The sequence below is a fragment of the Lolium perenne genome, chromosome 6 (assembly GCF_019359855.2).
Source record: "Lolium perenne isolate Kyuss_39 chromosome 6, Kyuss_2.0, whole genome shotgun sequence".
NCBI classification, from domain to species: domain Eukaryota; kingdom Viridiplantae; phylum Streptophyta; class Magnoliopsida; order Poales; family Poaceae; genus Lolium; species Lolium perenne.
Genome location: NC_067249.2, coordinates 224,803,576 through 224,831,039, shown reverse-complemented (window position 1 = coordinate 224,831,039; position 27,464 = coordinate 224,803,576). Strand labels below are relative to the sequence as shown.

The 27,464-nt window shown below is 43.2% G+C and overlaps 2 protein-coding genes across 2 annotated transcripts; both read left to right on the top strand.

Annotated features, from left to right (window-relative positions):
* The first annotated feature begins 652 nt into the window (after positions 1 to 652).
* On the top strand, positions 653 to 7,671 carry LOC127305830 (probable pectin methyltransferase QUA2). Its single transcript, XM_051336358.1, has 8 exons — positions 653 to 1,594; positions 1,694 to 1,823; positions 4,149 to 4,389; positions 4,881 to 5,103; positions 5,234 to 5,403; positions 5,502 to 5,805; positions 6,131 to 6,269; positions 6,987 to 7,671. Exons 1-8 carry the CDS (start codon positions 945 to 947, stop codon positions 7,137 to 7,139), a joined length of 2,010 nt encoding a protein of 669 aa, XP_051192318.1. The 5' UTR covers positions 653 to 944; the 3' UTR covers positions 7,140 to 7,671.
* A 1,410-nt stretch (positions 7,672 to 9,081) lies between these two features.
* Positions 9,082 to 11,777, top strand: LOC127305831 (5'-adenylylsulfate reductase-like 3). Its single transcript, XM_051336359.2, has 4 exons — positions 9,082 to 9,451; positions 10,236 to 10,423; positions 10,512 to 10,636; positions 10,942 to 11,777. The coding sequence occupies exons 1-4, from the start codon at positions 9,263 to 9,265 to the stop codon at positions 11,394 to 11,396; spliced, it is 957 nt and encodes a 318-aa protein (XP_051192319.1). The 5' UTR covers positions 9,082 to 9,262; the 3' UTR covers positions 11,397 to 11,777.
* The last annotated feature ends 15,687 nt before the right edge of the window (positions 11,778 to 27,464 follow it).

Genomic DNA, 27,464 nt, shown 5'->3' with positions numbered 1-27,464 from the left:
AGTAAATGGGCCATTTGTCTAGCAGGGCTTCCTAGTTGTGGTACACATGAGCAAATCTACAGAGCTAGCTGTTGTTAAAACTAATCACTGCCATTAGAAGGAAACTGGCGCCCCCCCCGCCTCCGCCCCTGGCTGTTTTGGATCGGTCCACTCAAGATATCCTGATGTACCGCTATGCTTGTTTCAGTGGGTCGTCCCAGCGAAGATGCCCTGATGTACCGCTACACTTGTTTCAATGGATCGCCTCCCTCCACCACCCTGGACATTTTTAAAACTCCAGCCTCTGGATTACACATGACTGACATGCGGCGGCGGCGGCGGCGACAAGAGTACCTGATTCGGGATCTAACGAGCAGCAGAGTCATTAACTTAATCCACCCACTTGCGTACATCATTTTAATAATCTCCCCAGTACAAGAAGCGCGTCCAGACCAAAGGAAAAACAATTCACATTCTGTAGAATCACGGGTACCGGCCGGACAGACACATGTCCGGTACATCTCCTCCGAGACGCCGGTCACACCACTGAAAAATTCAGTTCCAGCTCCACCAGCATCGCCCCCACCGACATCTGGGCCCCACCCGTCACGTCACCGTCCCGTACCGGCGCCGTGGACCGCATCTTTATTTAAGGGACTGTCAAGTGAGTAGCAAGCGCGGCTGTTACACAAATACGGGTAGAGATTATCGTCCGCTGCCACTGCTCAACTCCCGTTCCCTTCCGATCCGGGGCGAAACGGCCAAGGACACACGCACGCTGCCCGGGCCGTGCTGTACTGTCGCCTTCCCTCTCCTCTCGCTATCTCCATTACTCGCCGCGCGTGGTGGTAGCAGCAGCGGTGCGGGAGCGCCATTGCCGGACTGCTCGCTCCGGCCAGCCGTCGTCGGCGTCGCGCTCCACGCATGCGGCCGTGAGATCCGCAGCACAAGCAGCACGAGCAGCCATGTCGCGGCCGCTGTACCGCGGCTTCTCGGGGATCGGCGGCAACAAGGACCGCTGCGCCGCCGCCGACGACGACCGCTACGACCCCAAGCAGGAGCCCAGCGAGAACGGCATTGCCTCCCCCGCCTGCGCCGCCGCGTCCCGGGGCCGGAAGCGCCACCTCGCGGCGGCGGCGGCGAGGATCGCGCTCCTCGTGCTGGCGTCCGCCGCGCTCCTGGCCTCCGTGGCGTGGGCGGGGTCGCTCTACGCGGGGCGCGGCGCCACCGCCGCAACCGCCGCCGCCTCCGCGCGCCGCGGCTACCGGCGCCTGCAGGAGCAGCTGGTCGCCGACCTGCTCGACATCGGGGAGCTCGCGGGCGCCGGCGGGGCCCGCGCGCGGGAGGCTGATGTCTGCGCGCCCGAGCTCGACACGCACGTCCCCTGCTACTACAACGGCTCCGACGCCGCCGACGTCACGGATCTGGGCGGCGGCGTCGTCATCAGCTACGAGCGCCAGTGCGCGGCGGCGCGCGAGGGCCGCGTGGCCTGCCTCGTCCCGCCGCCGCGCGCGTACCGGACCCCCGTGCGCTGGCCCAGCTGCAGGGAGTTCATCTGGAAGGACAACGTGCGGATTAGCGGCCACGAGTTCTCCTCCGGGAGCCTCTTCAAGAGGTACTATCAGTTTGTTTCCTGCTTAATTAGGAATTTTCTGAGGCGGCGGCTCTTAAGTCTATCGGTTGTGAATTTTGTCTTGTCTCCAACTGTTCGTAGGATGATGGTGGAGGAGGACCAGATCTCCTTCCCGTCCGACGCGCACATGTCCGACGGCGTCGAGGACTACGCGCACCAGATTGCCGAGATGATCGGCCTGCGGAACGAGTTCAACTTCAACGAGGCGGGGGTGAGCTGCTGCTGCTGCCAAAATTCCTACTCCACTTCATAGAATTGCTGTGTCTTATCTGCTGACTGGTTTTCCCTCAAAAAAATCCGGTGACTGGAAGTAGAACTAAAACAGCGAACTAGATAGCGACATCGATTTGCATTTCTTGATTTTCTATGCTAGGATTTTGTCCAGTACCACCTGCCCCATTGTGGTCTTCTTTCCACTCAACATTCCTTTCCAGATTTTGCTCCTTTTTTTTAGATTATAAGCAGTTGCATCTAAGAGTGGGTTTGGGAAGTTCTGGTCAGTCTGCACTCAGTCTGGCATTTGAAAACCACGTATGGTCAATGCTTTAGAAAGTGTATGTCAGGTTTTCCTTGCTGTATTTGCTGCAGATGTTTGCTTGGTAGGACAGTAGGACAGACACTATGATTCATAATGTCAAACATAGTGGAGATATGTTGAGTTGTCCTTTTCCTGTCAAGTTCATATGATGTTCGCTACGGTTGCTCTCTGCTACTCCACCTTCATAGTTCATCCGCTAGCCTGATAGCATATTTTAAATTAAATAGATTTTGCATGTGAGAGTGGTTAGGAAAGTACTGATCAATCTCCACTCAGTCTGGCTTTTGAAAACCATGTATGGTCAATGCTTTAGAAATTGTATGTCAGGTTTTCCTTCCAGTATTTGCTGCAGATGTTTTCTTGGTAGGACAGCCACTATGATTCACAATGTCAAGCATAGTGGAGATATCTTTTGTTGTCCTTTTCCTGTCAAGTTCATATGATGTTCTCCACGGTTGCTCTCTGCTACTCCACTTCATAGTTCACCCGCTAGCTTGATAGCACAGTTTCTTGGTATAATTGTATGGTCAATGCTTTAGATAGTGGAACCAATTTGTATTTCTTGACTTTCTATGCTAGGATTTTTGTCCAGTAGCACTGGTCCATTGTGGTCTTTCCACCAAACATTCCTTTCCAGATTTTGCTTGTTTTTTTAGATTAAACATATTTTGCATGTGAGAGTGGGTTTGGAAAGTTCTGGTCAGTCTCCACTCAGTATGGCATTTGAAAACCACGTATGGTCAATGCTTTAGAAAGTGTATGTCAGGTTTTCCTTCCTGTATTTGCTGCAGATGTTTTCTTGGTAGGACAGCCAATGATCCACAATGTCAAAAATAGTGGAGATATCTTGTGTTGCCCTTTTCTTGTTAAGTTAATATGATGTTCTCCACTGTTGCTATTTTCTAGTACTCTACTTCATATTTCATATGCTAGCCTGATATCATATTTCAACGAGGCTGGGGTGAGCTGCTGCCAAAAGTCCTACCATTTTTTTTTTGTGATGAATTGTTGTGTCTTAGCTGGTGGCTGCAAGTAGATAGTAGAACTAAACCACTGAACTAGACAGTAGAACCAATTTGCATTTCTTCATTTTCTATGCTAGGATTTTGTCCAGTAGCACCTGCCCCGTTGTGGTCTTCTTTCCGCTGAACATTCCTTTCCAGATTTTGCTCGTTTTTTTTTAGATTATAAGCAGACTTTGCATGTGAGAGTGGGTTTGGAAAGTGCTGGTCAATCTCCACTCAGTCTGGCCTTTGAAAATCATGTATGGTCAATGCTTTGGAAAGTGTATGTCGGGGTTTCCTTCCTGTATTTGCTGCAAATGTTTTCTTGGTAGGACAGTAGGATAGCCCACTATGATCCATAATGTCAAACATAGTGGAGATATGTTGAGTTGTCCTTTTCCTGTCAAGTTCATATGATGTTCTCCACTGTTGCTCTCTGCTACTCCACTTCATAGTTCATCCGCTTGCCTGATATCATAGATCCTTGGTATAATTGTATGGTCAATGCTTTAGATAGTGGAACCAATTTGTATTTCTTGATTCTCTATGCTATGATTTTTGTCCAGTAGCGCTGGTCCATTTTGGTCTTTCCACTTAACATTCCTTCACATATATTGCTTGTTTTTTTAGATTATAAACAGATTTTGCGTGTGAGAGTGGGTTTGGATAGTCCTGGTCAATCTCCACTCAGTCTGGCTTTTGAAAACCATGTATGGTCAATGCTTTAGAAAGTCTATGTCGGGGTTTCCTTCCTGTATTTGCTGCAAATGTTTTCTTGGTATAGCACAGTAGGACAGACACTATGATCCAAAATGTCAAACATAGTGGGGATATTTTGCATTGTCTTTTTTCGTGTCAAGTTCATATGATGTTCTCCACTGTTGCTCTCTGCACTCCTCTTTATAGCGCACCCACTAGCCTGATATCATAGTTCCTGGGGTAACTGTTTAGTTTGCAGTAGTTCTGATATTTCTCCGTGGCATATTATTTTCAGGTGAGGACAGTCCTCGATATAGAATGTGGATTTGGTACCTTGGGGTCACATCTTTTTGCGAGAAATCTCTTGACTATGTGCATTGCTAACTATGAGGCGTCTGGCAGTCAAGTGCAAATCACACTAGAGAGAGGAATTCCTGCACTGATTGGTTCATTTGGAACAAAGCAGCTTCCATATCCTTATCTTTCATTCGATATGGTGCACTGTGCAAAATGCAATGTTGACTGGGACAAAAATGGTACGCACCCCTTGGTTCTTTTCAGTGTCTTAGCCAATGTTGAGAAAATCGCTTATCGGGTTCAACTCGGTCGGCTGACGATTAGCGATTAATAGGCAAATCGGACGATTAATCGGGCGATAAATGAGTTAATCGGACGATAAATGAATTTATCGGCTAATCGGTGACCACTGAATAGGGATTAATCGGGCGATTAATCGTTGAATCGGACGATTTTTTGAACAGTGGTCTTAGCTGTCATTGATCTAGTGCAAGTTAATCTATCAAAGCCATTACTCCATTAGTAACTTGTAGGTTTACCATCTTTTAAGACTTGTGTACGGGAATAATTGATGCAAATAGCAGCAAAACACTGCTTGTTCAAGGACATACTGTTATGTAACAAAAGTGAAAAATCATACTTATACAGATGTATGTAAAACCAGTCTGTCCTTTTTAATGAAAATCTAACTGTAGTTCTCTTACTATGTTACTTCATTCTGATGTTGCAGATGGGGTTTTCTTGGTTGAAGTGGACAGACTCTTGAGGCCTGGTGGATACTTCGTATGGACATCAAATCTTAATACACACAGGGCCTTACGTGACAAGGAAAATCAAAAGAAATGGACAACCATTCGTGACTTAGCTAATAACCTCTGCTGGGAGATGTTGTCACAGCAAGATGAGACGATTGTCTGGAAAAAAACGAATAAAAAGGACTGTTACAGTTCAAGGTATATGGAAGCTCTTTTCGGTCTTGCCCATGTATTGAATGTAACTGCATACTAATTTCTATGAGCTCTATAATACTCTTACAGGGATAAAAGTTCAGATAACTGATGATATTGTACTCTTGTGTTACAGGAAATCTGAGCCTGTGCTTTGTGCTAAAAGTCATGATCCAGAATCGCCATACTACCAACCATTAAATCCCTGTATAGCAGGAACAAGAAGCCGGCGTTGGATTCCCATTGAACATCGCACAACATGGCCTTCTCAGGCTAGATTGAACTCAACAGAGCTTGATATACATGGTAAGTATCAGGATACACAAACCAGATACTGTTAAGATGTGATCATTTCTATGGTCAAATGTTGCCTGCCTTGAAATTTAAACATTCTGAATTTTCAGGTGTGCATTCAGAAGTCTTTGCTGAGGATACCTCAAACTGGGACTCAATGGTGCGAAACTACTGGTCTTTACTGTCTCCACTTATATTTTCTGATCATCCAAAGAGACCCGGCGATGAAGACCCACAGCCACCATTTAACATGCTTAGGAATGTTCTGGATATGAATGCTCACTTTGGTGGATTTAATGCTGCCCTACTCAAGTCAGGAAAATCTGTATGGGTGATGAATGTTGTTCCTACAAATGCCCCGGACAATCTACCTCTAATTTTTGATCGTGGGTTTATTGGGGTTCAACATGACTGGTAAGTATTTACCCCCTGAATTTTTCTTCTGATTTCGCCCCTTCTTTTTCGGACGTATATCGATTACTCCGCTGATTTGATATCCCCAACTGTTGTTCCTGCAAAATTTCCCCATACTGTAGCCCACATGTGCATACGTGCACAACTGCAACTCAAATGTCACAACAACAACCTTTTAGCATGCTTTTGCAAATTACTTTTTTTGTAGAAGAATCATGTTTTAATCTGATGGAGATCACCACATATGTAAAACAATATTACTTAGACAGTTCTTGCCATGCCATCTTCTGACCACTTTAACTGACTGGATGTCAAACGTGTTCAGGTGTGAAGCGTTTCCAACTTACCCGAGAACATATGATATGGTACATGCTGATGGCTTGCTATCACTTGAAAAGCGTCAAAAACATAGATGTTCTACTCTTGACATATTTTTGGAAGTTGACCGCATCCTACGACCAGAGGTGACTAAGTTGTTGCTAATTATACATTTATACTGATATATAAACTGGATCATTCTGTCATGAAGCAAATGTGTAGTTCACATGTAGAGGTTCCTGAATGCTGAGCATTGAGCAATAACAGCATCCTACTGTGGGTTGGTGGTTCTAAATAAAAAATAAAAAAAATGATCCATATAGCTCTGTTCTAAATATTATTACTCGTCAACTATGCCATATGTAAGGGGCATCCACAAGAAAAGTGTTTACTTGGTTTAATTTGAAAAAACTTGAGAACTATGCCATTGTTTGGCCATTCACTATGGCAGGAAAAATTGCAAGCATCCTGTTCTTTCATCTAGGGGTAATTTGAACTCTACTACTCCCTCCAACCCAAATTAATTGAGTCAACTTTGTCTAAGTATCTAGACACCATGTCTAGATACATGCGTATCTAGATAAAACTGGGTCAATTAATTTGGGACAGGGGGCATATTAAAGATGGACATTAGGTGTTGCATAAAAGTTAGGTCTGATGCAGAAACTTTGTCTTTTACCTGATCTAAGAAATTGTCCTTGTAAACTTCACCTAGAGTTGTTTTCAATCAGGCTATCTCTTGGACAAGTCTTGCACTCACATATATCTACAAATTTTGTATGAAATAGTACTTGCATTGACAATTAGATGATGAGTGCTCAATGTGTCATCTAAAGTTATCTATTCATTTCATGCCTATGCAGGGCTGGATTATGATACGTGACACCGCCCCTCTCATTGAAGCTGCAAGATCAGTTGCTGCTCAGCTCAGGTGGGATGCCCGTATTTTGGATCTTGACATAGCTAGCGATGAAAAATTGCTGGTCTGCCAAAAGCCCTTTCTACGAAAACAATGAGCATACCAGATACTGACACACAATTTGGGATTATTCTTTACCCCCTACATACTGTTATAAGTATTGGTCGAGGACAACTGAAAGCAAATTTCAGTTGAAACACTGGAGGAATGGGGTCAGCTAACTCGTCATGAATCGTCATGGACCACAAGGTGCCATGAGACTGATCGGGCAAGTGCATGCTGCAGAGGGCAGGCTTGGTGGCTAAGCTTTCCAGGCCTAGGTTTTACTGCCAGGACACGGAGACGAAGCTGCAAAGTTAATTTTGTAGCAAAACCATATTCAATAAAAGGGTTGATGCTGCGGCCTGCGGCGTACATAATCGCGGCCAATGTGTCATATAGGTATAATTCAATTTTTTCTCTCATTACATTCTCCTCCTCTGTAATGGTGCTCATTCGTTGTTGTATCATGTATGTAAATTTATTGGAATCTATATACTGGTCATCCCAGATTACGGCCCTGTGAAATCAAGATTAGTATTTCAGATGAATGATAGAAAAGAGAGTGAAACGTGATTCTTTCTGTTAAATGTTTCCACCTCAACTCCTCTGTGTGGGGATTGTGTGCACGTTTCACATCATGGTATCTGCATGATTCAGGAACTTTCTGCTTGCTGGAATGACTGCGAGAACTTCAAATTTTCATACCAGCTCCTGGTGCAAAGTTCTCTACTGGCTATCTTGCACTCAGTTTCCTGCACAACTGCGTGGATATTTCAGATGAATGATAGAAAAGAGAGGGGAACGCAATTCTTGCTGTAAAATGTTTCCACCTCAGCTTCTTTGTGTGGATTTTGCGCATGTTTCACAAGATACCAGTTATCTGCATTTTTCAGGAACTTGTTTCTTGCTGTAAGTTGGAGCGGCCATGGATTTTGAAACAATCATTTTCATAGAGCTTCTAGCGCAAAGTTCTCTATCGGCTGTACCTTGCACCCAGTTTTCTGTACAACTGCATGGACGTTGCTGCATGATTTGGGCCTCCCATGATTCTACGCAGGGTGGAACGTCTAATTCATCATAGTATTTGCCAGCTGCTACATACAATTCTGCATTAGCATTCACACATTGATGGCGATGCGCCACCCTAATCCAAAGGAATTGACATTGCCGATGCAACTTATCTTCGATTCAATCCAAAGGTTCCTTTCTTTCTTTGGTAGTATTAGAAGGTCAACCCTGTTCAGGACAGATAACATTTGAAAACATCCTTGCTTAGATTGTAGCAGAGCAACTTCCAATGCACATTCTCTTGCTGCTGTTTGTCTTGTGGTCGAAACCGGTGATGTTAACGAAGAAATTTTGGCCCAAGGATTGCAATTTAAAATCTGGAGTGCGCATATATGCCGGTTTTATTTTTTGGCCAGTTGGCACAATCTTGTCCCCAAGTGTAGTGACAGTGATAGGGCATCCGAGACCAGGAATGATTGGTGCTCCTCGCACTCCCAGTGCTCACTCCCACCAGCAAAAGCTCGATGAAATCTGAAGCAAGTCAATCCGGAGAATTGCTATTTAGACCGACCCAACGACAATATTCTTCTGCGAGTACTCTTCTTCACAAGTCTTGCCATAAAACGAGCAGCAAGTTGCGCGTACGTACTACGTTATTCTCTCCCGTGTCCGATAAGCACCCGCGACAGTGACACGGACCCAAAGCAAAACCGAGCATCAAACCATCAAGACCACCTTTTTTCCAATTCGAAAAGGACAGCATCCCACTGACAGGCGTGGCCCACGGGCACGTGCCACGTGGTCCCCACCGTTCGCTTTACTCATTGGTCCACGTGTGCCGTACTCTACAGGGTCGCCGCCGCGTAGCCATTAAATATCGCGTCACTCTACCGGAGCTGGGCAAACCAACCCCGTCACCGCGAGGCGGGCCCCACGCGTCATACCCCGGACTCCGAGCCGTCCGATCGCGATCCGACGGTTGGCCGGCACCCGAGCCCGATAAAGCGAGGCCCCGCCCTCCGAACGCGAGCCTCACACAACCATCCTCCTCCCCGCACCCGCCGGCGCCTCCGAATCGCCATGGCCGCCGCGCGCGCCCGGCGCTGAGCGCATGCTGCGCCGCGGAACAGCTCGGGGAGCGCAGATCTAGGGCCTCTGGCACGCGGCCCCATGGGGCGGGGATCGCCGCGGTGGGCGGCGCCGCTGCTGCTCGTCCTCCTCGCCGCTATCGCCGTGGAGGGCTCCCCGGCGGCCGCCGAGGCGTGCCGGGTGCCTGCGGAGGCGGAGGCCGTGCTCGGGCCGTTGAGTACCTGCTCGCCGCTGGATCGCCGGCTCGGCGACCCGGTCGGCGTCATCGAGGTGAGCTATCCCGACGCTTTCGTAAAATAACAATCGCAGCGAATAAATTATTGCCCAGGTGAAAAGTTCGAGCTCTGGAATTTGGATTCCTCTATGGCCAATCAAGGGTGTGAATAGTTGCCCCTATCCTACAGTATCACTCAATTGGTTTATCCGTTGAGCTATGAGAAATTTGTGGCATGCCCGTGGAATCCAGTCCCATATTGGATTGAAATTCCCCACTCTGTCCTGCCCCTACTTCGAAATTTTGTACGGGGAGTGATTTGCAGCCGTATCATTTGGTTTCGTGCCATGCCACTAAAATCCAGTCTCGTACTGGTTTGAAATCCCCTCCTGTGCCCTGCTCAAGCGTCATGTTAAGTGTGCTGCGTCAATTGGTCTTTTGCGACATGTACATATCGCTTTCAGATAGTCAGAGATATACTCTGCACGCTTCTCCCAATTTGGCCGCATCTTGGAAATTACTGGTTCATCGTGCTCAGAGATACGAAAATTTGATGAAAAATCCGGTGTGTAGTCTTCCATCCTGGTCTCTTGTTTTGTTCCTAAAAAAACGTAAAACTCGAAGCGAGAACATAAAACATCCAGAGCATGGCTCCTGCTGCATCAAAGCGATTTGAAAGTAGTTCGACAACTAGTACTACTGTATAACTGATTTTGTTATTCATTTCTGTCTTTTCGTTGTAGTTTCTGTTTTGCCCTCCCTTCCTTCATGAGCGCAAGGATACTCCATCAGTTGTACTTGTAGAATTGAAGCTGAATTTTAACCTTTTTAACATTATAGGGAGACGAGGCTACATTGGCAAGGGCAATTAATCTTCTTCACGTTAACCAAGACGAGTACATTGCTGTACTTTTCTATGCCTCGTGGTGCCCGTTTTCACAAGAGTGCAAACCTAATTTTGAGACGCTAGCTCACCTATTCCCAACTATCCGTCACTTTGCATTCGAGGAATCTGCAATTAGACCAAGGTATGCCTGCCTTCCGAGTGAATAAAAATGTGTTTATCGGTAATGCATTACTTTTTATGAAATATAAGCTTTATATTTGAAACTGCAGCATAATATCAAGATATGGGATTCATGGCTTTCCAACACTATTTCTCTTGAATTCAACAATGCGAGTGAGGTACCATGGACCACGAACTATTAAGCCGCTAGCTGCTTTCTACAGCGATGTTTCAGGTATGAAAATTGTTGCATGCCAACTGTTGTTTTTCAGGAACTCTCTTTTTCATATTCTTTTCTGGGATAGATGGTAGTTTGCTTGCATGCTTATCAGAGTTTATCGTAGTACACCGAGCAACTGAGCTATGTGTTTCTATTTTCCCATTTACCTTGTGGTATGAGGTATTTCTTCCAAACTGGTGTGTTCAGAGTCTTCCTGTGTTTGGGTTTAGAATTTGTTTTGTTTATTACAATTATTTATGGCTGTTTGCCTTTTTCTGTTCTTCTAAATGATTTGCTGATGATGAATTTATGTGATGAAGGCATCAGCGCATCAATGGAGTCAACTACAGGGGAGTCCATGCCACATCCATTGGATGAAATTGAGCCTAAGAAGGACATTGAACCGGAGAACTGTCCATTCTGGTGGGCGCGTTCACCAGAAAACATACTTCAGCAGGATACTTATCTAGCATTGGCAACTTGTTTTGTGATCCTGCGGTTACTGTATCTCCTATATCCAAAGATAGTTTCCGCAGCAAAATTGGCATGGAGGAGACACACTCGTTTTCCCAACTTGATGGGTGTGCACGAGTATTTCTTCACCTACCTTGAGCAAGCAAGGCAGAAATTCAACAGGCTATACCCGTCGAAGCGAGGGAATTTACAAGAGGGGGCAAGGAGTGCCACCGCTTGGGCCTCCAAATCATTAGCGTCTGTGTCAATCGGAGAACCAAGCACTATCGGAAGGACAAACTCCACGAATGAGCTAAGGTGAAGTTGTAACTTTTTTGTCCGCAGGGATATGTACAGTAGAGTGGCCAGGATATGAACACCAAAAATCTGTTGTAACTTGTAACCGGCTTTATTAGCTGTTGTAACATCACCATTAGAATAAGCACCTACCCCAGATTGTTGCTTTTATAACCTTGTCTTGAATAGTTGCCCAAATACATGTTCTTGGAGAAAAAAACCTTGATTTATCTCATGATACAACTGGTCGTTAGAACTGTAGTATGGCCTTTGTGTTCCAGAGTTGAGGATGCTAGAACTAGGAGTTTGGACTTTGTATCCTCTTGTGAGGATTCAGCAAGTGAGCAGAATCAAACATAATTTGTATCGACTTGTTCGTCATCGATAATCAATTTCTTCAGTCCTACTGGTTCAGTTTGTTACTTAGAACACATAAAAAATCTGGTTCCACTGCTGGAGACAGGGTTTCAAATTTGCACCAGGCCTGTGTATGAAGGGAGACTATGAGAAAACAAAATGCAGAATACACAAGTACCTACCCAGCATTGTTGCCTTTATAACCTTGTCTTAATAGCTGTTCACATCTTGAAGGAAAAAACCATTGATATATTTCAGGATACAACCGGTTGTTAGAACTGTGGGAGGGCCTCTGTGTTCCAAAGTTGAGCATGCTAGACTAGGAGTTTGGATTTTATCTGCTCTTGACTCTTGTGAGCGCCATCCAAGCATAATTTTTATGAACCTGTTCGTCATCAATAAGCAATTCAGTTTGTTACTTAGAGCATAGGAAAAATCTGGTTCCACTACTTCTGGAGACAGGAGTCAGGGTTTCAAATTTACACCATGCATGTATATGAATAAGTAGTTATGTATTTTTTTTGTTTGTTCTGAAACGAGGCAAAAGAATTTGCCATTTTCTTCAACAGAGAAGAAGTTTTTAGAGTATAATGTCTTTTTTTAGGGTAAGAGTATAATGTCTAGGACAAGCCCTAGGACTTTTCGGGAGAGCCCTACTCTCCTAGAATTACATTGCTAAAAAGGCCCACGCCAAGCTCTCGCCTCACGCTTGATCTTGTTTACGACTATGGCCGCGGCCCATGGGAGAGAAGTGGTGTCAAAAAACTCTATAGCATTGTGTTTCTTCCAAATTTCCAAAGAAACAAACATGATCATGGAAGCCATAGATTTCATTTCCTTCTCCTTTTGTAGTGCAATCTTCTTCCACCAATCGCAAACGGAAGTCTCGTTTGCCCATTCCACTGTTAACATACTATGGATGCCACACCACACAAAGATCTCTTTTCCAAATCTGTGTGGTGAATCTACATTTTTACAAAAGATGGTCCGCCGATTCTTGAACTTGGTTGCCTAGAGGGCAATTCCCACAATTTTGAAAATGTAAAACCCTACGATAGTATTGTCTATGTATGAGCAGGAATCATCCAAAATGATGTCGGTGATGACTTGGCGACGCCGCCGCAAGGTTCCCGCACTTCCTCCGTCTTATGTTCAAGATCATAGACGTGCAAGCAGCCGTCGTACGTGCTCATCCAGTACACGCTGTTGGGCACCAATCCGAAGGTGCTAGCCGGACACCAACCCGCGAAAGCGCGACTTGACCCAACAAGGATCGCGTGGTCGCCGACGCCGTCCACCCTCACAGCTTCCTTCCTCTCGAAATCCAGGCGGTACACTCCCACGTCCTTGACCGTATCGAAGTCGATGTTGCGGAAGAAGATGTACACCATGTAGAGCTCCCCGTCCAGGTCAAGGAGGTAAGGCGACGCCGCGGCCATGCAGTCCCCCACCGGGACGAGCTTCACCCCCTTCATCGGCAGCACGCTGAAGACCGGCCCCGCCGTCGGCGAGAACTCGAGGACGCCGATCTCGTCGCCCGGCCGTTGGTAGTAGAACTTGCCGCGCCACGACGCCGGGCGGTACATTACCCTCTTTGTCGGGCCGACGTGTAGTCGGCGGGTGCATGGATGTTCCCCACGTCGTACTCCTGCCTGACCCACGACCACGGGGCAGCTGGGTCGCCGACGCGGCAGTACCACATGACGTTCGATGACTTGGCGGCGAGGAGCACCGTGCAGCCGCCGGCGTCGGTGGGCTCGGACGACAGCACGCAGTCGGCGGCCTTCACGGGTGGCTTGGCGAGCGACGGTAGTTCGATCTTGTTCTTCTCGCGAGCGAGGTAGGTGGCGAGCGTCGCCGGGTCCCAGACCAGCACCCAGCCGTGCGAGGTCACCCAGCTCCGCTTCTTGCCGCGCAGCAGCTCGTCCATGGCGTCGTCGCACGGCCGGTGCGCGCCGTCGGTGACGCTGTACATCGTGCTGGTGCGTTGCTTGTCGCCATAGTCCAGGACGAGGCACGGCAACGACGACGAGGCCACCGGTGGCTGGGACATCGCCATGTACTACGCGCGCGGGATCGATCGATATCGCGTGCTACCTTAGCTAGCTGAGGGTTTCTTTCTTCCTATTTCTTTGAGATCTATCTTCCACCTTTCTCTTTCTGTGCTGGTTGCTCACGCCTTGGGCGCTTAATCCCGTGGTTTAAGTAGGCCTGTTCTGCTGGTCAGCTTCCGAGTCGGTTCCAGCAGAACAACTACCTAGTTTTTTCCACACGATCCACCAGGGGGGTCGAATTTTTATTACCAGAGAGATAACGAAAATACATCATCCTACAGCAAAAGCAAAAAAGCAAAAAGGGGAGAGGGGAGCGCCGCCTAATGCTAACGTTCAGAGAGTTAGTTACAACCCAGATAGATCACAGAAAAAACCTCCAGCATATAACAAAGGAGGGGTGAGTATCACGCTAAGAGGCACGCCCAACATGAGCAATCTTTTCCCAAAACAACTTGCTGCTATCAACAACGACAAAGATATCCTTCCATCAAGAAGCTTTTCCAGCATCAGCATCTTCGGAATCCTTGTCGCACAGGAGGGGTAAATCAGCGCGCCTGACGTTTCCTGATGAAGAATCTCCAGCACCCGCCGCGGCTAGACGCAACAGTCCGTCAGCTCCAGCACGAATATCTGCAGCATCTCGCTCACCGTGGAGACCTGCCCATTAGTTCATAAAAACAACAGCATAACTGATCAAGTCAAGAGGAGAATTAATGAGCTTCTTCTCAAAGCAAGCTCTATTCCTAAGCTTCCAGGTAGCCCAACAGATAGCTGCCAAGTCAGCTATCTTAGTATTGCGACTTGCCGGGACAAATTGTGGAAACCACCAGAAAAATTGTGAAAAACTCCCAGGTCGAGTGGGAGAGTTGATAGTCATGGCAATAACGCTCCAGACAAACTTAGCAGCTGCACAGCCAAAGAAAAGGTGACTGATGGACTCTTGTTCGTTACAAAACTGGCAGGTGGAGTCTCCTGTCCATTTGCGCTTAAGAAAATTATCTTTGGTAGCAATGGCATTATGCGAGATCATTGATGTCTACGGGAGTTTCTATTCTTGTAGACAGTGTTGGGCCTACAAGAGCAGAGGTTTGTAGAACAGCAGCAAGTTTCCCTTAAGTGGATCACCCAAGGTTTATCGATCTCAGGGAGGAAGAGGTCAAAGATATCCCTCTCATGCAACCCTGCAACCACAAAGCAAGAAGTCTCTTGTGTCCCCAACACACCTAATAGGTGCACTAGTTCGGCGAAGAGATAGTGAAATACAGGTGGTATGAATAAGTATGAGCAGTAGTAACGGTGCCAGAAAAGTGCTTGCTGGCGTGTGGTTGATGGTGGTAATATTGCGGACAGTACAGATGCATTAGAACAGTAAACAAGCAGCGATAGCAGTATTTAGGAACAAGGCCTAGGGATCATACTTTCACTAGTGGACACTCTCAACATTGATCACATAACAGAATAAATAGATAGATGCTAGACTCTACACTCTCTTGTTGGATGATGAACACCACTAATTGCGTAGGGCTACAAGAACCCTCAATGCCGGAGTTAACAAGCTCCACAATATTCAATGTTCATATTTAAATAACCTTAGAGTGCAAGATAGATCAATACAACTAAACCAAGTACTAACATAGCATGCACACTGTGACCATCACACTATGAAAGAGGAATAGATCACATCAATACCATCATACTAATAGTTAACTTCATAATCTACAAGAGATCACAATCATAGCATAAACCAAGTACTTCATGATGCACACACTGTCAACATTACATCATGGAGAAGGAATATACTACTTTAATAACATCACTAGAGTAGCACATAGATGAATTGTGATACAAAACTCGTATGAATCCCAATCATGTAAGGCAGCTCATGAGATCATTGTATTGAAGTACATAGGAGAGAGATTAACCACATAGCTACCGGTACAGCCCCGAGCCTCGATGTAGAACTACTCCCTCCTCATGGGAGACATCAGCGGTGATGAAGATGGCGGTGGAGATGGCAGCGGTGTCGATGGAGAAGCCTTTCGGGGGCACTTCCCCGTCCCGGCGGCGTGCTGGAACAGAAACTCCTGTGCCCCAGATCTTGGCTTCGTGATGGCGGCGGCTCTGGAAGGTTTTTCGTACCGTGGTTTTTCGTATCGAAGATTTGGGTCGAGGAGGCTTAAATAGGCGAAGAGGCGGCGTCAGAAGGTCAACGAGGCGACGACACACTAGGGGGGCGCGCCCCCCCCCCTTGGCCGCGCCAGGGTCATGTGTGGTGGGCCTATGGCCCCCCTCTGGCCTCTCTCGGGTGTTCTGGAAGCTTCGCGTGATCCTAAGATGCTGGGCGTTGATTTCGTCCGATTCCGAGAATATTTCCTTACTAGGATTTCTGAAACCAAAAACAGTAGAAAACATCAACTGGCCCTTCGGCATCTCATCAATACGTTAGTTCCGGAAAACGCATAAATATGACATAAAGTATGCATAAAACATGTAGATATCATCAATAATGTGGCATGGAACATAAGAAATTATCGATACGTCGGAGACGTATCAGCATCCCCAAGCTTAGTTTCTGCTCGTCCCGAGTAGGTAAACGATAACAAAGATAATTTCTGGAGTGACATGCCATCATAATCTTGATCATACTATTGTAAGCACATGTAATGAATGCAGCGATCAAAACAATGGTAAATGACATGAGTAAACAATTGAATCATATAGCAAAGACTTTTCATGAATAGTACTTCAAGACAAGCATCAATAAGTCTTGCATAAGAGTTAACTCATAAAGCAATAATTCAAAGTAAAGGTATTGAAGCAACACAAAGGAAGATTAAGTTTCAGCGGTTGCTTTCAACTTGTAACATATATATCTCATGGATATTGTCAACATAGAGTAATATAACAAGTGCAATATGCAAGTATGTAGGAATCAATGCACAGTTCACACAAGTGTTTGCTTCTTAAGATGGAGAGAAATAGGTGAACTGACTCAACATAAAAGTAGAAGAAAGGCCCTTCGACGAGGGAAGCATCGATTGCTATATTTGTGCTAGAGCTTTGGTTTTGAAAACAAGAAACAATTTTGTCAACGGTAGTAATAAAGCATATGCATCATGTAAATTATATCCTACAAGTTGCAAGCCTCATGCATAGTATACTAATAGTGCCCGCACCTTGTCCTAATTAGCTCGGATTACCTGGATTATCATCGCAATGCATATGTTTTAACCAAGTGTCACAAAGGGGTACCTCTATGCCGCCTGTACAAAGGTCTAAGGAGAAAGCTCGCATCGGATTTCTCGCTATTGATTATTCTCAACTTAGACATCCATACCGGGACAACATAGACAACAGATAATGGACTCCTCTTTAATGCATAAGCATGTAGCAACAATTAATTTTCTCATATGAGATTGAGGATATTTGTCCAAAACTGAAACTTCCACCATGGATCATGGCTTTAGTTAGCGGCCCAATGTTCTTCTCTAACATTATGCATGCTCTAACCATTCTAGCGGTAAATCTCCCTTACTTCAGACAAGACGGACATGCATAGCAACTCACATGATATTCAACAAAGAGTAGTTGATGGCGTCCCCAGGAACATGGTTATCGCACAACAAGCAACTTAATAAGAGATAAAGTGCATAAGTACATATTCAATACCACAATAGTTTTTAGGCTATTTATCCCATGAGCTATATATTGCAAAGACAAAGAATGGAAATTTAAAGGTAGCACTCAAGCAATTTACTTTGGAATGGCGGAGAAATACCATGTAGTAGGTAGGTATGGTGGACACAAATGGCATAGTGTTTGGCTCAAGGATTTTGGATGCATGAGAAGTATTCCCTCTCGATACAAGGCTTAGGCTAGCAAGGCTATTTGAAACAAACACAAGGATGAACCGGTGCAGCAAAACTCACATAAAAGACATATTGTAAACATTATAAGACCTTACACCGTCTTCCTTGTTGTTCAAACTCTTACTAGAAATTATCTAGACCTTAGAGAGACCAATTATGCAAACCAAATTTTAGCAAGCTCTATGTATTTCTTCATTAATAAGTGCAAAGTATATGATGCAAGAGCTTAAACATGAGCACAACAATTGACAAGTATCAAATTATTCAAGACATCATACCAATTACTACATGTAGCATTTTCCGTTTCCAACCATATAACAATTAACGAAGCAGTTTCAACCTTCGCCATGAAAATTAAAAGCTAAGAACACATGTGTTCATATGAACCAGCGGAGCGTGTCTCTCTCCCACACACGCATTTATTCAAACAAAAACAAAAACAAAAGCAAACAGACGCTCCAAGTAAAGTACATAAGATGTGACCGAATAAAAATATAGTTTCAAGAGAAGGAACCTGATAATTTGTCGATGAAGAAGGGGATGCCTTGGGCATCCCCAAGCTTAGACGCTTGAGTCTTCTTGGAATATGCAGAGATGAACCACCGGGGCATCCCCAAGCTTAGAGCTTTCACTCTTCTTGATCATATTGTATCATCCTCCTCTCTTGACCCTTGAAAACTTCCTCCACACCAAACTCGAAACAAACTCATTAGAGGGTTAGTGCATAATCAAAAACTTACATGTTCAGAGGTGACACATTCATTCTTAACACTTCTTAACATTGCCCAAAGCTACTGGAAGTTAATGGAACAAAGAAATCCATCCCACATAGCAAAAGAAGCAATGCGAAATAAAAGGCAGAATCTGTCAAAAACAGAACAGTTCGTAAAGACGAATTTCTAAGAGGCACCAGACTTGCTCAAATGAAAATGCTCAAATTGAATGAAAGTTATGTACATATTTGAGGATCACTCACGTAAATTGGCATAATTTTCTGAGTTACCTACAGGGAATTAGGCCCAGATTCGTGACAGCAAGAAATCTGTTTCTGCGCAGTAATCCAAATCTAGTATGAACCTTACTATCAAAGACTTTACTTGGCACAACAATGCAACAAAACTAGGATAAGGAGAGGTTGCTACAGTAGTAAAAACTTCCAAGACACAAATATAAACAAAAGTACTGTAGCAAAATAAACACATGGGTTATCTCCCAAGAAGTTCTTTCTTTATAGCCATTAAGATGGGCTCAGCAGTTTTAATGATGCACTCACAAGAAATAGTAGTTGAAGCAAAAGAGAGCATCAAGAGGAAAATTCAAAACAAATTTAAGCCTAACATGCTCCTTATGAAAAGGAATCTTGTAAATAAATAAGTTCATGAAGAGCAAAGTGAATAGCATAGGAAGACAAAACAAGTGTAGTTTCAAAAATTTCAGCACATAGAGAGGTGTTTTAGTAACATGAAAATTTCTACAACCATATTTTCCTCTCTCATAATAACTTTCAGTAGCATCATGAGCAAACTCAACAATATAACTATCACATAAAGCATTCTTATCATGAGTCTCATGCATAAAACTATTACTCTCCACATAAGCATAGTCAATTTTATTAGTTGTAGTGGGAGCAAATTCAACAAAGCAGCTATCATTATTATTCTCATCATCAAATATAGGAGGCATATTGTAATCATAATCAAATTTATCCTCCATAACAGGCGGTAACAAAAGACTACTATCATTATAATCATCATAAATAGGAGGCAAAGTATCATCAAAGTAAATTTTCTCCTCAATGCTTGGGGGAATAAAAAGATCATGCTCATCAAAACCAGCTTCCCCAAGCTTAGAATTTTCCATATCATTAGCAACAACGGTGTTCAAAGTATTCATACTAATATGTTCCATGGGTTTTTTAATTTTCAGATCAGACCATCCATGTCTTAAATCAGGAAATAGAATAAGAAGCTCATTGTTGTCCATTATGCCTAACTAGTGTAAACAAGAAACAAAAAGATGCAATTGCAGGATCTAAAGGAAATAGCTTCGAGCACACACACAATGGCGCCAGAAAAGTACTGTTACCTGGAACCGGAGTATGAGTGCCTTTTACCTTTCCTCCCCGGCAACGGCGCCAAAAAAGTGCTTGATGTCTACGGGAGCTTCTATTCTTGTAGACAGTGTTGGGCCTCCAAGAGCAGAGGTTTGTAGAACAGCAGCAAGTTTCCCTTAAGTGGATCACCCAAGGTTTATCGATCTCAGGGAGGAAGAGGTCAAAGATATCCCTCTCATGCAACCCTGCAACCACAAAGCAAGAAGTCTCTTGTGTCCCCAACACACCTAATAGGTGCACTAGTTCGGCGAAGAGATAGTGAAATACAGGTGGTATGAATAAGTATGAGCAGTAGTAACGGTGCCAGAAAAGTGCTTGCTGGCGTGTGGTTGATGGTGGTAATATTGCGGACAGTACAGATGCAGTAGAACAGTAAACAAGCAGCGATAGCAGTATTTAGGAACAAGGCCTAGGGATCATACTTTCACTAGTGGACACTCTCAACATTGATCACATAATAGAATAAATAGATAGATGCTAGACTCTACACTCTCTTGTTGGATGATGAACACCACTAATTGCGTAGGGCTACAAGAACCCTCAGTGCTGGAGTTAACAAGCTCCACAATATTCAATGTTCATATTTAAATAACCTTAGAGTGCAAGATAGATCAACACAACTAAACCAAGTACTAACATAGCATGCACACTGTGACCATCACACTATGAAAGGAGGAATAGATCACATCAATACCATCATAGTAATAGTTAACTTCATAATCTACAAGAGATCACAATCATAGCATAAACCAAGTACTTCATGATGCACACACTGTCAACATTACATCATGGAGGAGGAATAGACTACTTTAATAACATCACTAGAGTAGCACATATATGAATTGTGATACAAAACTCATATGAATCTCAATCATGTAAGGCAGCTCATGAGATCATTGCATTGAAGTACATAGGAGAGAGATTAACCACATAGCTACCGGTACAGCCCCGAGCCTCGATGGAGAACTACTCCCTCCTCATGGGAGACAGCAGCGGTGATGAAGATGGCGGTGGAGATGGCAGTGAAGGAGATATGCCCAAGAGGCAATAATAAAAGTGGTTATTATATATCTTTATGTTTATGATAAATGTTTATATGTCATGCTATAATTGTATTAACCGAAACATTAGTACATGTGTGATATGTAGACAACAAAGAGTCCCTAGTATGCCTCTTAACTAGCTTGTTGATTAATGGATGATTAGTTTCATAATCATGAACATTGGATGTTATTAATAACAAGGTTATATCATTGTATGAATGATGTAATGGACACACCCAATTAAGCGTAGCATAAGATCACGTCATTAAGTTATTTGCTATAAGCTTTCGATACATAGTTACCTAGTCCTTATGACCATGAGATCATGTAAATCACTTATGCCGGAAAGGTACTTTGATTACACCAAACGCCACTGCGTAAATGGGTGGTTATAAAGGTGGGATTAAGTATCCGGAAAGTATGAGTTGAGGCATATGGATCAACAGTGGGATTTGTCCATCCCGATGACGGATAGATATACTCTGGGCCCTCTCGGTGGAATGTCGTCTAATGTCTTGCAAGCATATGAATAAGTTCATAAGAGACCACATACCACGGTACGAGTAAAGAGTACTTGTCAGGAGACGAGGTTGAACAAGGTATAGAGTGATACCGATGATCAAACCTCGGACAAGTAAAATATCGCGTGACAAAGGGAATTGGTATCGTATGTGAATGGTTCATTCGATCACTGAAGTCATCGTTGAATATGTGGGAGCCATTATGGATCTCCAGATCCCGCTATTGGTTATTGGTCGGAGTGAGTACTCAACCATGTCCGCATAGTTCGCGAACCGTAGGGTGACACACTTAAGGTTTGATGTTGAAATGGTAGAACTTGAATATGGAATGGAGTTCGAATATTTGTTCGGAGTCCCGGATGAGATCCCGGACATCACGAGGAGTTCCGGAATGGTCCGGAGAATAAGATTCATATATAGGAAGTCATATTCCAAGTTGGGAAATGATCCGGTGCATTTATGGCAGGTTCTAGAAGGTTCTAGAAAAGTCCGGAAGAAATCACCATGGAAAGTAGAGTCCCGGAGGGACTCCACCTTGCATGGCCAGCCAACCCTAAAGGGGAGGAGTCCAAGGTGGACTCCCCAAGGGTGGCCGGCCAACCCCCCTCATGGAAGGGGGGAATCCCACCCCAAGTGGGATTCCCACCTTGGGTAGGTTTCCCTACACATGGAAGGTTTTTGGTTCGGGTCTTATTCGAAGACTTGTAGTCTAACACTTGGGGCTTCCACCTATATAATGAGGGGCATAGGAGAGGGGGCTGACCACCACAAGCCCATAGCTTGGCCGCACCCCTAGGTGGCCGGCCACCCCCTCTCCCAAACCCTAGCCGCCCCTCTCTCCTCCTCTTCTCCCGCACGCTTAGCGAAGCTCCGCCGGAGATCTCCACCGCCACCGCCACCACGCCGTCGTGCTGCCGGATTCAAGGAGGAGCTACTACTTCCGCTGCCCGCTGGAACGGGGAGAAGGACGTCGTCTTCATCAACACCGAACGTGTGACCGAGTACGGAGGTGCTGCCCGATCGTGGCACCGTGATCAAGATCTTCTACGCGCTTTTGCAAGCGGCAAGTGATCGTCTACCGCAGCAATAAGAGCCTACTCTTTTAGGCTTTGGAAATCTTCAAGGGTTAGTCTTGATCATCCCCTCGTTGCTCCCGTCTTCTAGATTGCATCTTGGCTTGGATTGCGTTCTCGCGGTAGGAAATTTTTTGTTTTCTATGCAACGAATCCCTACAGTGGTATCAGAGCCGTGTCTATGCATAGATGGTTGCACGAGTAGAACACAATGGTTTTGTGGGTGTTGATGCTCTTGTTATCTTTAGTTTGAGTACTTTGCATCTTTGTGGCATAGTGGGATGAAGCGGCCCGGACTAACTTTACATGACCGCGTTCATGAGACTTGTTCCTCGTTCGACATGCAACTTGTATTGCATAAGAGGCTTTGCGGGTGTCTGTCTCTCCTACTATAGTGAAGATTCAATTTACTCTTCTATTGACAACATTAGTATCACCGTTGTGGTTCATGTTCGTAGGTAGATTAGATCTCTCTCAAAAACCCTAAACCACGTAAAATATGCAAACCAAATTAGAGACGTCTAACTTGTTTTTGCAGGGTTTGGTGATGTGATATGGCCATAATGTGATGATGAATATGTATGAGATGATCATTATTGTATTGTGGCAACCGGCAGGAGCCTTATGGTTGTCTTTAATTTTCATGTTGAGTAGTATTTCAAAGTAGTTGTAATAGTTGCTACATGAGGTGAACAACCATAAAGACGGCGCCATGGACCTTGACGCTACGCCGATGATGATGGAGATCATGCCCGTTGATGATGGAGATCATGTCCGTGCTATGGAGATGAAGATCGAAGGCACAAAGACTAAAGGGCCATATCATATCACATATGAATTGCATGTGATGTTAATCCTTTATGCATCTTATTTTGCTTAGAACGCGACGGTAGCATTATAAGATGATCCCTCACATTAATATCAAGATAATAAAGTGTTCTCCCCTCGTATGCACCGTTGTATTGTTCGTCGTTTTGAAGCATCTCGTGATGATCGGATGTGATAAACTCAACATACAACGGGTGTAAGCCATGTTGCACACGCGGAATACTTGGGTTTGCTTGACGAGCCTAGCATGTACAGACATGGCCTCGGGACAACGGAAACCGAAAGGTTGAACACGAGTCATATGGATGATATGATCAACATGTTGATGTTCACCATTGAAGCTACATCATCTCACGTGATGATCGGTTTTGGTGTAGTGAATTTGGATCGTGTACCACTTAACAACTATGAGGGATGTTGTATTAAGTGGGAGTTCATTAGTAATTAGATTAAAACATGAACTAATTATCATAAACATAGTCTGAGTAGTATTTTGAATTAATTTTGTAGTATTAGCATCCGTTTTTCTACCATGCGCTAGTCTTGTTATTGAGATAGAAATACTATTAAAATCTGACAAGAAACTTTACGGATTGGTACCGTATTGTTAAAGAATCAAGAATTGATTAAGTCCTATTGCAAACTTTTAGTAAACCTCACATTGTTGATTCAAAGAGCTATGTTTTCAATTAGTACCTAAAGTTATCTTGTCTCCGTGAAACTTGAAGTTCAAATCTGTTTGAAAAGTAAGGAGCTGAAAATTTAGTTTTCAGAAATAATCAAGGTATGAGATATATGTGATATCTAAGACCTTATTGCAAGATGATAGAATATAATTTGGTGAGACTACATGAACTCATAAGTTTTATGGGAATGTACGAAGGTTGAAGACGCAAGACGTCCCAATCCTCCAACTATTGGGGCACTAACGATATTCGCATATCCATGAAGTGATCGTCCTTAGTATGCACCGTTGCTATGACTCGTCGTTTCAAAGCATCACGTGATGATCGGATGTGATAGATTCTACGTGTGCATACAATGGGTGCAAGCCAGATTTGCACATGCAAATACCAAGGTTAAAACTTTATGAGCCTAGCATGTACAGACATGGTCTCAGAAAGTCATCATGATACAATGGATAAAATTATGAGTGAAATTGTTCATCATATTACAAGGTTACTAATAGTGAAATCCGGAACACTTGTCATACGATGATCAACTTCAAAGTTAGAACCTCAAGGTTATTGGTATTAGACCAACAAACCTAGAAGTTAATGATGTTGAAGTGTTTTTCTGAATAATGAGGAAAGCTAAAAGAGAAACTGCAAAAGATATTTTGGCAAAAAGAAAATAAAAGACTAGAAAGTCTAGCTCAGGTGTATATAAATGATATACATGTTATGGTTGTATTCCTAATTAAGTCACACTATAAAATTCTTGGGTATTAGTACTATATTGGTTGGTATGAAGTGTCATACAAAACAACGCAATACAAGAATACAATGGCCAAGTGACTGACAAGGAATATGATAGGAATGCACGTCTGGAACAAAATAAAGTGTTATTATGTTCATCGTTGGCATTCTATCTAGCCCTTAGAATTTATAATAAAGAACTTAATAATAGTTATTTTGCTCTGGTCAAATGAAAACAATGAGTTGTTCAAATTATGACATTACTCCATGTACGATGGATAAGTTATTATAAATCTTAATGTTGAAACACACATACATAACACTGATGCTAAAATGCCATAAGGCAAATGATTTGAATTCCACTTATTTGTGGAACCGCCATTTAGGTCATGTTAGAAAGGAACGCATGAAGGAACTCCATGCAAATGGATTTTTGGAGTCATTTGATTTTTGAATCGTTTGACACTTGCAAATCTTTTCTAAAGAGAATGACTAAAATACTGTTCATAGCCCAAGAGATGAACGGACAACTAACTTAGTGGAAAAATACATGATGATGTATGTGGTTCACTGGACATAGTTGTGTGCGGAAGATTCTTCTACTTCATGAAAACTTTCAACAATGAATTGAGTATATATATGTGGATATATTCGATAAGGAAGAAGTTTGAAATTTTTGAATGGATTCAAATAAATTTCAGCATGAAGTGGAAATCATCGTAATAGAAAAGTCAAATATCTATGATTGGATCATAGTGGAAATATTTGAATTACGAGTTTTAGCGAACATCTAAGAGAGTTATGAAATTGTTCTACAACTCACGTTTCTTGGAGTATCATAGTGATGATGAAGTATCCAAAAGACGTATCCAAACCTTGTTGGATCAATGATGAGATAAAATATTGATGCCAATATATTTTTTGTGGATTATGTTTTAGTGACTACCGCTTTTACACTAAATAGAGCATCATCATGATCCGTTGAAATGACACCATACGAGTTATGGCATGGGTATAAACCCTAATAGTCCTTTCTTTAAATTTTGGTCCAAGAGTTTACAACCAAAATCGGATGAATGTCTTTGTTGGTTATCCCAAAGTGTTGATTGGGAATTCTTTCCACTATGGATACAAAGACAAAAGTGTTTGTCGATGTTTCTTATTTATTTCCAAGAAATTGTTTCTAGCGAAATTTTTGAGTGGGAGGACAATAGAACTTGATAAAATTTATGAACCTGAGCATAATGGTCAGAGTAGCGCAGCATCGGAATTGGTTCCGGAAGCGGCCACGACGATCATGGCTCCCATGACTACAAAGTGTTTTAGCCATGGAGATTGAAGTACATATTGAACTTTGTAGGTATGGTTTACTTTGTTATCAAATAAATGATTTGTGGACAAAGGATTGATTTTGAACAATGATAAACCAACTACAAACAAAGAAGTTATGATGGGCCCTGACTCCGTTAAAATGGCTATACGCCATGAAATCCAAGATAGATAAATAATTTTGAAAGTAAAAAGAACTATAAAATTGATGGACTTGGATGAAATATCCTTGAAGAAGCTTGACTTGTCGAAAAGTTGTTTACGACAAAGTTCAAAGAGTTGACCACGACAAGATTAGATCTTCCGTAGCAATGCTTAAAGTCTATATGGATTATTCTAGTAATCACTACATATTTCCTTTATGAGATATGTTAGTAGGATGGCAAAATACATTACTTATCAGAAGTGTGTATTAAAGGTGTATACAAGATACAACCAAGAGTTTTGCTGGTCCGTGGAATACTAGATAGGTATACGAACTTCAAATTGGATGAAGTAAGTATCACGGAGTTGGAATCTTCACCAGATGAAATAGTCAAAGAGTTTTTGATTTCATCAGAGACGATGAAGAGGCTTGCATTTGCAAGAAATTAAGTGGGAGCGCTAAGACACATTTATAATACTTTATGTAGGTGACATATAGTTGGTTATAAATGATGTAATTATATACTTGATTAAAAGGTTTCATTGAGAAATTAATTTCAATGAAAGGATATGGACTGAAACATATCTAGTGTCAAGATCTATGAAGATAGATTGAAACACAAAATAAGTTTAAGTCAAAGTACATAGAATGGATATTGAAATAGTTCAATATAGAAATATTAAGAAAATGTTCTTGTCATGTGAAGTTTTAACAAGACTTGAGTGTATCTGATACTCAATGAGTAAAAACACATGAGTGATTATGGATCACGAATAATATGTACACAATCAGATGTCCTGTGCGCTAAAATGTTATGAGCATATACCAGAATGATTCATGAGATGATCATTGGACGACAGTAAGAGTATCCTTGAGTACTTTACAAGAACCAAGGATATATATAGTTTTGTATGGAGAAATGACAAACAAATCGCTGTAATGTGATTACACCGATATTTGTTTTGTCACATATAAAAATAGAATTTCAATCTCAAATTAGACTAAGTGTTGTTTTAAAGGTAGCACAATGAGCTAGAAGTTGTCTATGTTAGATTTAGAAGAGTTCTAAATATTGTGACGGATTCTACAAACGAAAGGCAGAGTATGTCATTGTTTTGACAATGACTGAGGATGTTAAGTCAAGAAGTTCTTTGAGAACTTGGTGTAGTTCCGACAGAGTCAGAACTTTGAAGCTATATTGTGTGTGACAATATTAGTGACATATTTCAGACCGCGGAATTAAGGTTCCACCAGAAGACCAAACATATTTAATGCCGACTCATTTGGAAATGAGTGATGCGTTGAGACGCAAATGAATTACAAAATACATACGTTTCTGAGCA